The 17,088-nt window shown below is 35.2% G+C and overlaps 1 protein-coding gene across 5 annotated transcripts in view; it reads right to left on the bottom strand.

The window, feature by feature from the left end:
* Positions 1-17,088, bottom strand: part of NRP1 (neuropilin 1) — a 177,603-nt gene that overhangs the window by 45,911 nt on the left and 114,604 nt on the right. For all 5 annotated transcript variants that reach the window (XM_052001164.1, XM_052001165.1, XM_052001167.1 and 2 more), the window contains 2 exons: positions 6,693-6,848; positions 2,255-2,399 (listed from right to left, as the gene is read on the bottom strand). In XM_052001164.1, the coding sequence (XP_051857124.1) occupies positions 2,255-2,399; positions 6,693-6,848 (301 nt within the window). The remainder of the gene's footprint in view (positions 1-2,254; positions 2,400-6,692; positions 6,849-17,088) is intronic.

The raw sequence follows: 17,088 nt of genomic DNA on the forward strand, positions 1-17,088 counted from the left end.
GTCATTATTTAGACTTGTGGTCTTCATTGTCCCATCTCACACTCATTTTTCAGGCACTTGCAATATGACTTCTGGATACTGTTATTTTCTTTTTCTTAAGTTAGTTTTGTCAATCTGATGGCTATTCAGTGGGAGATGAGAAACACTAGTTTCTCCTCTAAGGTTACTAATGATACCTTAACTATTAAATATAATTTTTTTCCCCTTAATCTGGCAACTTAACCCTTCTATAGTTTTTGACACTGTTTAAAAACCACCATTTTCCTTGATTTCTGTGAAACTGCTCTGTTTTTTCTTCCTACTCTTTCAACCACTCTTGCTCATTCTCCTTTGATCTTTTAATCAAAAAATTCCCTAAATTTCTGCCTTGAGCCTTATTTTGCACTCTCTCTAGAATTTGTTGATTTCAACTATTTCCTATAAGTTCAATGATCATCTTTATACAAATAATGTCTAAATTTGTGAGGTGTGTATTCATGTATTACTTTAACTTTTCTTCTGAGATTCAGTCACTAGCTGACCACAGGACATCTTTCTGTGTCCCTCTCAAACTCGTTATGTCCCAAAACAGAACTTTTCTTCCTGTCTGAATGCAACTATTTGGTGTGAAATATTAAATATTGTGGACTTGGAGTCAGAGAGACCTGAGATTAAATCTATCCTAAGACACTTATTAGTTGTGTGACTGGATGAGTCATTTTAATCCATCTGGTTCAGTTTCTTCATCTGTAAAATGGGGATAAAAATAGCCCCCACTTTCCAATGTTGTGAGGATCCCACCAGTTAAATCTTACAGCACTATATAAATGCTAAACTATTCCACAGTTAAAATTGACCTTTAATCCTGCCCCTTACCATTTCCTTTCCCAGGTTTTAAACAATAAATTGCTAACTTTTGTCCCATATCCTTCTTTATCAACATGTCCCACATCTTTCTCATTTTCTCTTGTAACATGGCTTTTACTAACCACTCTAGTCCTTCATCACCTCTCACTTGGAATGTTGTAATATTTCTTTTCATTGGTTTCCCTGATTCTAATCTCTTCCTCCTCAAATCCATCACTTAAACAGTTGTAAAATTAACATGACTAAAACACATGTCTGATCATATCACTTTCCTACTCAAAAATCTCCATTGGCTTCCTGTTGCCTCCAGCATCAAATATAACTTCTTAAGCTTGTCAGTTAAAATCCTACACAATCTGGCTCTCATCTACTCTTCTAAATATACATCCTAAGTACTCTGGGCTGTTGGTCTCTAGCCTTTGATATATTACTTCTCATCTCTCACCTCCATGCCACTAGATGGGCTGTGACTCCCCACTGGAATGTACTCCCACCTCCATGTACCCCTCAGAATCCCTGGTTTCTTTCAAAGCTTAAAGAAGTTGTCTCCTCCTACTTCAAGTTTTTTCTTTGTCCTGCTAGTTCATAACGCCATCTTTTCCTCAAATTATGTGACATTTTTCTGTTTTATTTTCTTTCAATAGAAGAGAAAATAGGTTTTTTGAAATAATGGATTTTTTTCTGAGTTTATGTCCTCATCACCTAACTCAGTGGCATATATATATATATAATATAAGGGCAGCTGATGTCACAATGCCAGAGGGCCTGGAATCAGGAAGATCCAAGTTAAAATCTTGATGTTTGAGGTAGCGTCAGATATTTACTGGTTGGTTAAGTCACTTAACCTGTTTGCCTTAGCTACCTCATCTGTAAAATGGGGCTAATAATACCACCTATCTACCTATTTATAAGAATCAAATATTTGCACAGTGCCTGGATCATGATAGGTACTATATAAATCCTTCTCGTTCTCCCTCATTACTAAAAATATGTTGGTTGAAGTATAATTAGAAAAATATCACTATTCTTTAAGTAGGAATATATTAATTTGTTGATTTCTTTTAAGGAAATTAACTGAAATATTATAAAATTTCATTGTAGAAACTGTTTAATCTCTAAAAATTCTGACTTAATAGACTTTGCAAAGTTAAATCACATAGTCATAGTATTTAATTGGAAAGTACCAGTATGCTTCCCTAGAGAACTTAATTGTCTAGATGAAGTCCACACAAGTAGTAGCAGAAGAGTTAGTGTAATATGATCTTCAGAAGAAACAACTCAAATAAATTTATGATACCTATAAATTAACATCTAAAAACTGTATAAGACATAAGTGTAAAACAAATAGAGATGTACTTTCTCCTCCAAATCCAAATTTCCCCAAATGGAAACCAATTTTTGAACTTACCTGTTATCTTGCAGCCATAAACCTCAAATCTCATCGATATCCCAGTTTCCCAAGTTACTGGCTTGATTCGAACAAAACGTGTTATAAAGGGCTTGGGGAAAACTCCATATACAATATCTGTAGGGTTGGTGTTCCCCTGGAAGATCTATGTAAGGAAAGAGAAGCATCTTTTAAGTATGTTATGTCTGGGTGGGGAGAGAGAGATTGAGAGAGATAGAGACAGAAGAGAAGGAGAGAGACAGAGAACGAAAGACACACACAGAGGGAGGGAAAGAAGGAGGGAAAGAGAGGCACAGAGAGAGACAGAGACAGAGAAAAAGACAGAGAGAAACAGAGAGTGAAACTGAGAAAGACACACACACATACAGAGACAGAGAGAAAAGAGACAAAGGAGAAAGAGAGAAGAGACAGAGATTTTTCAGAAAGTCATTTATAATCCTAGCATTTTTTTTCAACCAAAAATGCTGTAACTTCAACAACTTGCCATGTGTTTTCTGGAAAAGCTCAGAAATAACCTGTGAGTAACCCAGTATATTATGTTAATCATTGCTTGCCTTTCAGTGGGTCTGGAGGAAGCTGAGACTAGAGAAAGACAAGCATTGTTACAAAAATAACTTTTGGTAAAAGATAGATAATATTATTTATAAATAGTGATACTATTAACTTTACCTTAAGTGCTTTCAGAATGCTGTAAGACTTCTCCATGGGAATTGTCCCTATTTTATTTTCCCAGAGAAACAAAGAGAAGCTTCCTTTCTGTCCACTAATAATAGGTAAAGGCATCACAGTGTTCACAATTTAGTGGACCGTCTAGCCTTATTTATTGCACTAAAGTGAACTGGCAACATAATGCATTGGAGAGAGTGATTAATTTAGAGTCACAAGATCAACATCTCATTCTATATATTACAAAAAGCTTCAAATGGGTATACAAACTAAATATTAAAGGTTATAGCACAAAACAATTAGAAAAGAATGGAGAAAGATACTTTGAATTTCTGTGGCTAGGTGGAAATTTCTTAACTAAAATAAATTCTTACTTAAAGAGGAAGGAAGAATAGACAAATTTGCTTACAGGAAATTGAAAAGGTTTTGAATAAACAAAATCAATACAACTGGAATGAGAAGAGAAGCATCTAATTGAGAAAGTTTTCATAAAATTATCTCTGATAAAGCTCTGATTTTTTAAAGATAAACAGGGAATTGATACAGATATATAAGAACAAAAGCAATTCCCAAAGGTCAGTGGTTCAAAGAACACAAATAGGCAGTTTTCAAAAGAAAAATGTTATCTATCAATAAATATATGAAAAAAATTTCAGAATCAGAATCAGATAATATGGAAATGGCAAATTAAAGCAACTGAATTTTTTTCTCATCCCTATAGATTGACAAAAATGACAAAAAATGAACATATTGAAAAAATATTGGAGGAGGAGCAGATATGCTGGTCCACTGGTATACAATTTTTGGAGCTGTGTACTAGCACATTTATTCTGGAAAGCGTTGCTTTTTTAAAGTCATTAAATTGTATATATTCTTTGTATAAAAGTGTTTATAGCAGCATTTTTTTGAAGTAGCAAAGAACTAGAAGGAAAATGATTGCTCCACAATTGGAGAATGACAGAAGAAATTATGACATAGAAATGTAACATTATATTATCATGTTTACTGTGTGCCTAGTCCTATGCTCCAATCCCTCCTACTATGTTGTGCAGCTATAGCTGTGTCCCTGAGTAGCAGTACCATCAAGCAATATAGAAATAGGGATCATTCTCCAGCCTTCCTCTTATAACTGTGCAGGCAGACTGCAGTTTCCCAAGACCTCTCTCTCTCTCTCTCTCTTCCTGGGTCTTAAGGGCATCAGGCTGAAAACATGAATTTTCATTAGGATCATTTTTCTCTTTAGTCTCTTGGTTTTAAGGGCTGCTGCATTAATCGAAGATAGTTGAAAGTTTAAGAATATGTTATCCAGATCCTTCTCAGGAGGCAATTTAATATAAAACTTTATTATAGCCCATGAGAGCCTTTCTGTCTTACTTCCAAGATATCACTGAGAAGCTATCTATGAATGAGCCTTTTTTGTGTGACAAGGAGTTATGGATAGTCATGGCTTAAAAGATCTGAATGGAGCATCAGTAATAATCAGAACACATACAGGGGCAAGCTATTTGCTCTAAGTGATTACAGGAGTGCAGACTTAGGGCTGGAATGGATCTTAGAGATTATCAAATCCAACCTTTTCATTTTAGAGATAAGAAAGCTGAACCCCAGAATGGTTAAATCACTTGCCCAAGATCACAAAGGATTAAAGTAATCACAGAAAATCTGGGTTCAAATACTGACTCCAAATCCAGTTCTCTTCCTATCATATCAGAAACAAATCAGTCAATGAGAGGGTTTACAGTAAGGTTCAGTATGTCGCTTCAACTGGTTTCGGTAAAATTTGGGCTCTTTGGTTCATTCACAAGGACAGCAAATAGACATAAAAAGGAACAATTAAAACTTGGATATGGCAATGGATCATACCCAAATCTATGTGAAACTAAGTGAAGAAGAGAAAGAAGGCAGACAAGAGAGGAATATTATCAGAAGTGCCTCCCCCCACCAAAAGAAAGAATATACAATAAATTTGGACTTGATGTGTCTCAGCAACATGCTTCATCAATATCACTATTTTGCTGTCTCTTGTACCACTAAAATCCTCACAAAATGGTCCTGGTACCATGTGAGCACCAATTCAAATATACCCAGAAAGCAAAGTCTATTTTATTTTGGGATAGAAGACACAGTGAGGAAGGAGAAGGAAAGAATGAGAATTTCAAAAGATCTTGCTATGTGTTAGGCATCATATTAAGTTCTGGAATTACAAACACAAATTAAGACAATGATAATTTAAAAAACAAAATTAATTAATTTAATTAATTTTTAAAAAGACATCTTGAGTCAAATGTGGTTACAAGTATGTTTTAAAGACATAGTTCAGGGCCACAGGTATGGTTTTTAGCCTCTGGTTTTTATCTTTTCTTTGCATGTCTTCTTCACTAGCTATATCTTTTTTGTTTTGTGTTGCAGTTTATTAAAAAAAGGCTTTCTAATTAAGGATAAACCATTAAATCAGGATATTCTGAATTCATCGCCCCTGGATTTTCTTATATCAGAGAAATTGTTTCTTTCTTCTCTTCCTCACTGGTAATATAGAAAAAAAGGGCTGTGTAAGACTGACAAGAAGAATGATTGCATAAGAGCTATATACAGTCCTGCTGTTTGCATAACATCCCTCCAAGAATAATTTTGCTAATGATACTTCAGAAGGGGCATAAAAAAGCTTTTCTCCTGCTACACTTTGGAGCAGATGTGGAGATTGTTCAGTCCACTGGAGTTTGAAAGAGAAATAGAACCAAGATATCCATTTTGGGTAGCTGGATGGAGCAGTAGTTAAGAGTGCTAGATTTGTAATCATGAAGACCTGAATTCAAATCCTTTCCTAGAAAATTAGCTATGTGATTCTGAACCTTGGTTTTCTTATCTGTAAAAGAAGTATAGTAAAAGCTTTTATAGTACAGGATTGTTCTGATGATTAGATGATTTAGCATTTAAAGTGCTTAAAGCACTATATAAATTCTATTTATTTTTATTATGCCCATTCCTTACATATTCATGATTTCACAATAGTTAGATTTGAGTTTCTGTATTTCTTTACTTCTGGTGATTTATTCTGCCCCCAAGGACAAATTCTTAATTCTTGGCAATCGATAAATATGAGTTCCCAGAAATCTTTGGATTAGTAAATCAAGGCAAGCATAATTTCAAGTAAGCTGTTTACCCCAGAACATTTCCCAAGTCCAAATGAATTAGAGCAGAGGGCCCAAGAGACCTGGTGAGATCCTGCCTCCATGGTTGGAAGCACTAAAGGGACAGCATGTAAATTCTGCATGGACTGGATGAATGAGCTTCATTTCTCTTAGTTCTCATGAGAAGCAGTCAAAAACTATAAATTGGCTTGCAAGATGCACTGGCTAGATAAAAAAAGTTTTCTTAAAAGTTGTTTAGTTATAGAAAAAAGAGGGAGGAATCATAAAAAGGAATGAAGGAAAATGGGAAATAATATGCTTCTCAAGGTTCCAAGAAAACATTATTTATCTCATATACAGTCCATGTCTCAGTGGGACATTTAAAGTGACTCAAGTGTGATACTTAATCTAGCTAGTATTGACTTTTCTTGGAAGACTGAATAATTTTATTTTGTTTCTGAAACTAGGAAAGTGAGACACATTGGTCCAGTTTAAGTTTGTAACTGTACTTTTCATTTCCAAATCAATTAAAAGAATAAAGTAGGTCTAAGAAAAAAGAAACTAGATGCAAATTGACCATTTAATTAAAACAAAACAAAACAAAACAAAAACAAATTAGCTAAAGGGATGGAAGCCAAACTTACAGTTGGTTTGTTTCCTTCTTTTATGGTGATCCAATCTTCACCATTGGAACTAATATCTACTCGGTAAGTTTTGACATAATACTCTTTCTTGGTTTCTTTTGAAATGGCTCCCTGTGTCCCAATGGCAGAAACGAAGCGGAGAAGACCTAGGTCAACCTGCAGCAGAAACAGAGCATAGGCTAGTTCAGAATTTTGTGGTCAATACATAATAATTCATAAGGATATGAACTCTAAATTATATTCTTTCAGGCAGGGGATTAATGAGAGCTTATGGATCTACTAGACTGCCCTCCACGAGGGCAGGGTAATTTAGCTAAATTCCTAACACATTAAACATTCCTTTCCATTCATAAAATCACAGGTTTCAAGCTGGAAGAGAGATAATCATTGTGAAGTATTTAGCACAGTGCCTGGCATATACAATATACAAATATTGTTTATTATTATTATTATTGTTCACCTAGCCTAACTTCTTCATTTTACAAAGGAGACACAAACATATTATGAGACTTAACTAAGATCACATAGTTTAGTAAGTGACAAACAGAATGTACTCATTAAATTTAAAAAAAAATTTCAATTACTTAATCAATAATCATTCATTCATTCATTCTTTTTTTTTTTTTTTTTTTTTTTTTTTGCTGACGAAATTGGGGTTAAGTGACTTGCCCAGGGTCATACAGCTAGGAAGTGTTACAATAATCATTTATTAAGCACCTGAGAGCCAGGTTCTGTGCTAGTCACTAAAAATACAAAGGCAAAATAAAGCAGTCCCTGCTCTCCAGAAGTTTATGTTGTAGAGACAATGAATATAAAGTTAATGGGGAGCAGGAAGTGGGGGTACCAGGGCACCACTTGTTATTAGGGAGAATTTATTCTAGCTAAAATTATACCTTCTCCAGGAAGTCTGTCCCACTGTCCATTAAGTCTAGTACCTTCCCTCTCTTCATTATTTCCAATTTATCCTGTATATATCTTGTTTGTACATAGATGCTTGCATGTTGATTCTCCCATTAGACTGTGAGCTCCGTGAAATTTGGCCTTTTTTTCATATCCCCATCACTTAGCACAGTACTTGGCACACAGTAGGTATTTAATAAATTTTTACCCACTGACTGACAGTGACAGTCCCTTCCCCACTGGACTTGTAAGTCTTCTTCAAATTCTTCCTGAGGGATGGATAGCCACAGTATAAAAAAAAAATCTTTCCTTTTGGGGGTAGAACCAAGATGGCAGAAGAAAGGCAGGGACTTGCCTGAGCAACTTTAAAACACATCTCTCCCTAGATTCTACCACCTTGACAAGCCCCAAACTTACAGGTCCCTAGAATTCTCTCTTAAAACCTTTCCTCTTTTCATATTTCTGTATGTGTCACAGCAGCTGAGCAGAGGCAGATGATTGGCCGGGGACAAGGGAAGAGAAGCCTTTGGTCAGTTCTACAAACAGTCATATGTGATTTCTAGTGCATAGGAGACAATGGAACTGAATGCCTTATAAATACATCATGAATGCCTTACAAATATAATTACATTTTTCTGAATCTCAAAGTACATTTCAGACATGACTTTATTATAATTCACTTTGCAAATGAGAAAACTAAAAAAAAAAGCCACTAAAAAGAGTGATTCAGTGCTTGCTCTGTGTCATACACTGGACATTGCTTTGACTGAAATGGCGTAGAGGCTTTATCTGACCCAATTTCATTCTCATTCACTAGGCAGCATTTTGTTTCCTTTCAAAAGTTAAGGTGCCAGATAAAGAAAAAGCAAGAACTTAGAAGGGATGATAAAATAGAGGTGTACATTTATATTTGGGGGTGAGATAGAGGATAAGAAAAAGCAAAGCTTTTGGAGCTTCTTCCTGTTTTTTCCATCTTTTTCTATTACATCTTATATAAAGGATCAACTATGGCATCAGGGTATAAGAACTGACGAGTTTCAGACAAAGAAGCTTCTCTTAGTAAGTGGTTTTGTCTTTTTCTTCCATTGATGCACCTCAAACCTGAATTCTGGGTCAGTCCTAAGATCTCCCTGGATTACACTTGGGGAAACATTAATTGACTACATGATAGTAGTAATCAAATGGTGATTTCATTCCAAGGATCTAATCACGAGTAGAATTTTATTTGTATTGCTGCTATTGATGTTGGGTTCCAAGGCTTGCAAAGAATGGTACATACATTATCTCATTTGATCCATGCAACCATTTTCTAAGCAGGCAATTGAGTTGCTATTATTCATATTCCATAGAAGAGCAAAATCAAAATCCCAGAAATTGCCCATGGCCACATTAAGTATTAGAGGCTGAATTAAAACCTTGATCTTATGGGATGCTAAACTCAGTTGTCTTTCCACTATCCAATATAGCTATATTTTAAATGACTATTTCATGTAGAAGCTTAATTTGTCACTCTATCTTCATTGTACCATGGAAAAGACCTTTAGATTGTATCAGGAGACACAAGTCCTAGCATCAGCTTTGTCACTCACTGGTTATGTAACTCTGGATGAGTCATTACTCATTTCTGAGTGCCTCTCCACTTGTACATGAGGGAAGTAGATAATTTCTAAGATCCTTTCAATTCTAATGTCCAATGAGTAGTGCAGTTAAATATCATTGTAGATTTTGTTTTTAAAATTCTGCTTCTAGTGTTAAGAATAGGAATATCTGTAGTTATTATCTAAGAACACTTTAAGGTTTACAAAATGTTCTACAAATTTTATCTCATTTCATTCCTTACATCAATTCTGGGAGGTAAGTGCTATTATTATCTGCATTTTTTTTAGTTAAGAAAAGCAAGACAGATATTAGTTAGATTTGTCCAGGGTCGTGAAGTTAGAATTCATGATTCTAGGTCCAGTGCTCTATCCATTGCTCCACTTGGTTATCTTATTTTAGAGTAAACCAGCCAGGGAAAAGTTCAGTTTTTATTTCTTCTAAGTAATAAATCTGCTTTTTAAAATTTTAAATGCTTTCCATTTATTTCCATGCTCAATCGTTTGCAGAAACTTTAAAGAAATGAAATCCAGATTTCTGGTAAATATTTTTAAAGAGCAAAAGACCTTAATTAAATATCAAAATCAGTTACAGTTTATAGAATATTACAACAATACATTTACCATTAAAGAAAAACTAGAATGCCATTTTCCTTAGAAAGGGACTTCTCTGAATCTTGGTCTCTAGCCATGATAACACAGCATTCCAATTCACAGGATTTCAGTTAAGCCCCTCAGGTCCTCTAGGTCAGGAGACCTTGACTTGGGGTCCATGAACTTGTTAGTAAAAATATTTTGATAATTATGGAATACATAATTGGTTTCCTTTACAATCCTATGTATGCACTTAAAAATATGATTCCCCAAGAGGATTCCGGGAAGATGGCATAATAAGACATGAAATTACCTGGCTCTCCCAAATTCCATCACAAATAATTTAAAATGTCTCAAAGTGAACATTAGAGTGGCAGAAATAATTGAAAGTTGGGGTAAAGCAGTTGTCCAGCTCAAGACCTCTTTGGGTGGTGGTCTGACCTCATTGAAATGCAGTTACCACTAAATCAACAAACAATAAGTCCTGGGGGCATTTGTGTTGGGCCACAGCCTCAGCTTCAGGAACTTGTGCTTCCTGACAAAGTGGGGATCAGAGGAATGAGCTGAAACTTGCAGCCAAGGGAGGGACTAGAGAATAAGAGTTTTTGTGTTGACAATGTTGCTGGCTGCCCTGGTCATGGCTTAGGGGTAAAAAAGAAGCACCAGAGTCAGATCCCCCAGATAGAACTCAGAAAAAAACCAGCACAAAAACCCTGAAGCTTGAGACATTATCCTCCACCCTTTGCAACTAGAACCAGGGTCTTAAGACAAACTTAACAGCCAAGAAGTAAGCCACTAGAAAACAAAACAAGAAATCACCCAAAACCAGTAAGCAAAAGAAAAAGAACCAGACTATACATATCTAGGAAATGAGGGCAAAGGAGGTACTCTTAGCAAGGTGTGCAGTATAGGAGAGTAAAGGGAGACGACAAGGGAGGAATTCTTTGATGGATTGAAATTAGGGAGATGGTGGCTAAAAGAAATAAATTAGACATCTGAGGGGGGTTAAGGTAAAAAAATAAGAGAGAAGATGAAAAATAAGGAAAAATAGAATGGAAGGGAATGTATAACTAGTAATTATAATTTTGAATGTGGGTGAATGAACTCATCCATGAAATGGAAATGGATAGTAGAATGGATTAAAAACCAGAATCTAGCAATATGTTGTTTATAAGAAAAAAACATTTAAAGATGAGAGATACACAGAGAATAAAAATAAAGGACTAGAATAGAATTTATTATGTTTAAACTGGTGAAAAAAAACCAGGGGTAACAATCATGATCTCAGACAAAGTTAAAACTGAATTAAATTCAATTAAAAGAGATAAACAAGGAAATTATCTATACCAAAGATTATAGCATCCAAATTTATAAAGGAAAAGCTAAGTGAATTATGGTGAAAAAAGATAGCAAAACTATAATAATGGGAGACTTCAACTTTCCCCTCTCAGAACTGGGTTTTTTTTTTTTTTAATATTATACTGAGAAGGGTTTCATAGACTTCATCAGATTGCTAAATGAGTTTATGACACAAATAAAGGTTGAAGATACTTGCTGTAGTCTGTGAATATTGGAGATATTTCCATTTTATGCAGTGCTTTGGCAATGAAGAATGACTGATGTCTTTAAGCTCTACCTTTTTCCTGGAGGTCCTTGAAATAGTTTTAAAAACTTACAAGCTCTATCCTAAAATGAATTATTTGTTATTCAGGGCATAGTGACTTCTATTTCAATAGCCATGTCTCACATAAGTCATTTTGAAGTTATATATATAAGAATTTCTTCTCATTGAGAAAGGATGGATCTCACTTTCAATGGGACACTATCTTTTATCTCACTCTACAGATTTTAAAGGTGTAAAACTTCTGGTTCCTACATTTGCTCCTATTTTAGGAGAAAAAAAGTGAGTAACTTTGGCACACAACTTATCTTTTAGGAATTTAACAGTAATAAGTTTTAGAGTCTAGACTGAATGAAAGGGAAAGAATGGGAAGGAAAAATAGTTATTTACTGTAGCAAGCAACAAACATGAATATTTATTAAAGGCCACGTTAGGGGCAAAGTAGTTGCTGAGTACTGAAAGTTAGGAATTGTAGGAGAGGACTGAATATGATTCTTTGTGTATTTAGGGATAATTTTCTATTAAATACAATTCCTACAAGAAAATGTAATTCTCCTCCTTTCCCTTGTCCCTTCTCCCATAAATCCTCTCCCTCACACCAAATCCCAGGTCCCCCCCAAAAAAAAGGTCAAACAATTATTTACTAGGAAAGTACCGGACACTAGAAACCTAGTTATTTTAGAAGAAGGAATATTTGGTTGTTGATTTCCAATAAATATCAAGAGACCCAAATATTTAGTTTCTGTAAGCACATGGCAACATTAATGCTTCCAAAGGACATCATATGTATGTTTTAGGTCAGCAACAATAAGAAGAAGTAAGCTGTCAAAAAGTATAATTGACAACTCCTCTTCAAACTTTCATTATTGTATTCTAAAGCTGGGTTCACCAACCAGCTACACAGCTTCTATTTTCCATTTTGGGTCCTTGGAATTTAACTTAATTTTCCTTTTAATCTTTCTGTTACTGGTCTCAGTAAAGGGAGGGGCCTTCGACTGTTGTATCAACTATTTGCTACTGAGTAGAGCATTGCAACTGCACAGTATGGAAAAATTTCTAAGTAGCCATCCCTTGGAAGTTCTTTGCAGATATTGTATCTGTGGTTTATGACTTCTCTAAAGTAGAGAGAAAAGACAAAACCTTCATTTTCATAAGTATTGTATGTACATTTTAAAAAACATTTTTACCTCCAGAAGGGTTTATGCCTGAGTTTTTTTTTTTTAAATAAATTCTTATTGCTATTACTGGTATCATAACTTAAAGTTTTCTATGTATCCTTCCTTCTTTCCATCACAGACACTTATCCCATGAAAGAAAGAATAAATTTTAAAAGGAAAAAAAATAGAAAGAAAGAACAGAAAAAAGTCAACAAAAACAACCAATTAAATGAAAAAATCTGATAATATATGCAATGTTTCACACATAGATTTCCCACTTCTACACAAGAGTGGGAGGATGTTTCTTTACATATCTCTTCATTGGGGTCATGGTTCTTCTTTGTAAGTTTTATCCATGAATAACAGTGATGAGATGCATCCATTCTTTCTTATAGCTCCAATTCTTGACTACTAATAATAGTATTAATATAGAACTCTAAAGCTTGCAAAACACTTAAGTTATGCTATCTCATTTAATCTATTATTTAAGCATCCAAAAACCTAGCTAGATGTGGCATCCTTGGGGGAGGTAGCTTTGGAAAGCTCTATTGGTTAAGTACAAACTGGGTCAGGAGCTACTGAGCTGGAAAAGCTTTGAATACTAGATTGGAAAAAGAATTGGAGAGCTTTTGTCTTGAGGACTATCCCTTGCTACTTTCAGAGGAGGTTGCTAGTAGAATATTGGCCATTATATGAAAAAAAAAATTAGATAAATGTCATATACTTTATCAGTTAAGGAAATGCATAGCTCACACTAGGGATCTTTTGAAATATTGAAAAAGTATGGTAAAAAGTATCACAAAGAACAGTTTTCACCATCATTATATTAGTTTACAGATTGCTAAATACCTATCTTGTCTGACTGTCTTTCTGCCACAATAACCAGTATTTAAGTAAGTCATTTTGAGTCAACTATTCATCAGTTAGTCAACTGCTTAACTATATACTTATGATGAAGGGAGCCGGTTGCTTGTATTAAACACGGCTTCCTAGCCCTTGTACTCATGGAAGTCCAATCTTAAAAAAGAAGATCATAGGCACATTGTGTGGAATAGCAGCTGGAAAGGGTAAAGGGACAGTCCAGGAAAGTTTTAAAGATTGCCCTATATTCATCCTTCCTTTCAGACAATGATAGAAATTGAGCAACCCATCTTATTTAAACCCAATCAGTCTTTCTTTAGTTACAATTTTCTCATTATAAAGGAATAGCATCATTTTACAGCTGCCTTATTTTTAATTTTAAAAAATGGTGGTGATTTCACATTTGAGTCTGATGTACTTCTGTTTTGGATTAAGGCTTATAGTAGGGCATGTGGTGATGAGAGGCGGGACATGCGGAACTGAACATCAAATGCATTCACTAAAATTATTGGATGTTTCACTTTTGTGTGTGTGACAAACATAAACATCTGGTACTTATCTGATGGTATGTAAACTATTTTTCTGAAGTTTATCAAACTCCTACTTAGTTCTGGTGGGCACTCAGTGAGTGAGCTTCTATCATAAACACTGCTGACCAGGCAAGGTGCATGGTTCCCAATACCAGCATCCAAGGGCAATTTGGAAGATGGAATCTTTGTCAGTGTCCTATCATCACCGTGATCAACGGTAATCTAATAGTCCTTAGTGGACAGTATACAAAAAATGGGGAAATCCCAAGCATCTCATTTTGGGTGTGGGAGAAACATTGTCCTATTAAAAGAAAACAGCTGTTCTTGCTTACTTTATCAGGCTACTTGTAGCAATTCCAGAGAAGGCACTGTGCCGTACCATTACTCTGGGTTGTCTGAAACCCACTGATTTGCTTTTTGTTGTAAGATGCCTTTTCATATACAATAAAAGTGTACTTTATTGCTCTGGTATTGTCTTAGTAATGACAGGAAATGCATTCCCAAGATAAAGAGAAACAAGGAAAGGCACATGCATTTTACTTGGAATCACTTTGGGACAAAGAAACACATTTAGCATTGTATAGTAAATCATATAGCAAATCTTTGCAAACTGGTGGTTAAACACCAGCATGCAGCCTGTGAGCCGTGAAATGAATATCATTGCCTCCTATAATAATACATAACTAGCTATTGGTCATGTCAGAATGGAGAAAGCCTTATTTCCAAAATGAAAATCTGTCTTGCTCAATAAAATACTGCCCATTGAGCTTCCATTGGCAAGGGAGCAGTTACCAGTTTTTAACACCCCTGCTGCAGGTCTATCCCACAAGCCTGAGAAAATAAAGGACAAAGAACTGGGGGCTGATTAAAAACAGGAAGAGAGAGAGAGAGTGTGTGTGTGTGTGTGTGTGTGTGTGTGTGTGTGTGTGTAGGATTTCTTTTAGAGAATCTCTTGTGACTCAAAGGACTGCTTAATTCATCACTTGACACCATAGCCCAAAGTAAATATTTTTAGGCAATTGTTTCATTTCCTTAGATAAACCACATGTTTTCTGATAAAGACATAACCTTTGAGATTTTGGCTATTCTGGGATCTCATACTCTAATTCACAGCATCTGAGCTTTGTATTGTTATGGTGGTTGTTGTTTTCTTGAACAGCATCTACTTTTAATACCGACAGTTTTGGACCATGACCCCCTCCCACTTTAAGTTTTAGTGCCCACGATGCACTTTCTCTTTAAATATTTCACCAACCTGTTATTAAGTTGATCTGATGAATTGTCCCTTCTTAACTTTGTTGTCAGGAAGGCCATTCTGATTTCCTTGGAAAATAATAATGAACCCTGGGAGTCGTTCCCACTTACTCCTCACCCCTAGCATGGGAATGAGTTATTTTGATAGTAGTCCAGAATAAGAATGTCATACTGACAGGGACTAAGTAGAGGTTTTGTTTTTTTAAAGTATATTATCACTAAAAGAAGGAAAAGTCTACAAATATTTTAGGCTTACTGTTGAAAAACAAAGTGTCTATGGTTCATTAGGAAAAATAAAAATGGAATAGTTTGGACCTAGAATAAGAAAGAACTGAATTCAAATCCTGTCTTAGATATTTACTATATGATCCTAGCAAATCAAATAATGTTTCTGTGCCTGAGTTGCTCCATTTATAAAACAATAAGGATGGACTCAGTAGTTTCTAAGGTCCCTTTTGGTTTCTAATATATGATGTTAAACATATCTTTGTTTTTAAAGTCTGGGTCGTTGAAAAACAAAATCATCAAAGGCAAGAAAAATATAACGTCAAACCTCATTGAGTGTCTTATGATCTTAACTCCGTGGGCTGAACATTTTGCCCCAGTTAGACAAACACAAACCTTCGCTGGCATGGAACAAATCATTGATTGCAAGAAAGTCTTGGCTGATTTTGAGCTGCTCCAAAGTGACTAAAGAGATAAATTTTTCTACAGAGAGGTCTGAAATGACAATTTTGAATAACATTTGGGCACTAATATGAGAACATGGTGGATTTATGGGGAAAAGAAGTCTTGTTGACTGCCTCTGTGCTAACCTCAAAGAGTGAGAGATAGTAAAGAAAATAAAGTCCCCTTAAGAGAAGACCTCTTGTCTTTCTGACAGTTAAAAGGACATAATGCTTGTGTGGGCTGGGCTACATCTGGATTCATGGCACATTCTCTCACTTTTATGGTAATTTTTTTTGCATAAATCAGAAGCGACTAATTAAAAAAGAAATATTTAATTCTGACATGTTCTTTGAACTGGTGTTCCATCTGGTTCTGTTTGAATAGTAAAATCTGCTGTAGTTGTTAAAATTGGCAAGCAGTACATTGGCAAAAAGAAACAAAAGAGACTCAGGGCAGCAGGTTAATACACTAGCATTTCAACTTGAGACATTTCCAGAATTCAGCTACCCAAATCACTCCAATATGGAAGCCATAAAGATCAAATGTGAAAGAAAAGAATGCTGTTCCTGGGGTAGAGACATACTACCACTGGTCCCCATTAGTTCAGTGTGATATTTACAGCAGTGAGCTTTGAAAGGACTTTGGTCTGAAGGCAGTGTATGGGGGACAGCAACAACACCCTGAAATATGCTCAGTGTATTTCATGGAGTGCATTCAAGGCAGACACAATAATGAAAAGAGAATTCAAATATTCAATTCACTCTTCTACCTGAAGGGGTTCCCTCCACTCCACCCCCTTCCATATTTCTGGGAGGAATGTAATTATAGTCAGAAAAATCAGACAAATGCTCTATTCTAATTCATCTCTTACTTAATAAACCTATAAAACCTGAACAGCAAGACACAATAAATTCTGATAACAAAATGGGAGAAAATGTAATAGTATTGGGGTTTCTATGGACTCCAGGATCTAAGTAATCAGCAGCAGAGGCAATTTGAAACCTCTGTGCAGCATTGAACAGAAAGACTGATTAAATCCCTGTGCTTTAGAAAAGATTGTTTTACATCTTCAAGAAGTATAACTACTCGTAAAATATTTTTCACTTTAACATGAAATCTTTTGCTTCAATACTATATTAACTTGCAGATGGCTATACCTAAGGCATGAATAATATGCTGGCCAAAAAAGGGACATCTGAATGGTCTTTTTTCTGA

The sequence above is a fragment of the Antechinus flavipes genome, chromosome 5, assembly GCF_016432865.1.
Source record: "Antechinus flavipes isolate AdamAnt ecotype Samford, QLD, Australia chromosome 5, AdamAnt_v2, whole genome shotgun sequence".
In the NCBI taxonomy this organism is placed as follows: Eukaryota; Metazoa; Chordata; class Mammalia; order Dasyuromorphia; family Dasyuridae; genus Antechinus; species Antechinus flavipes.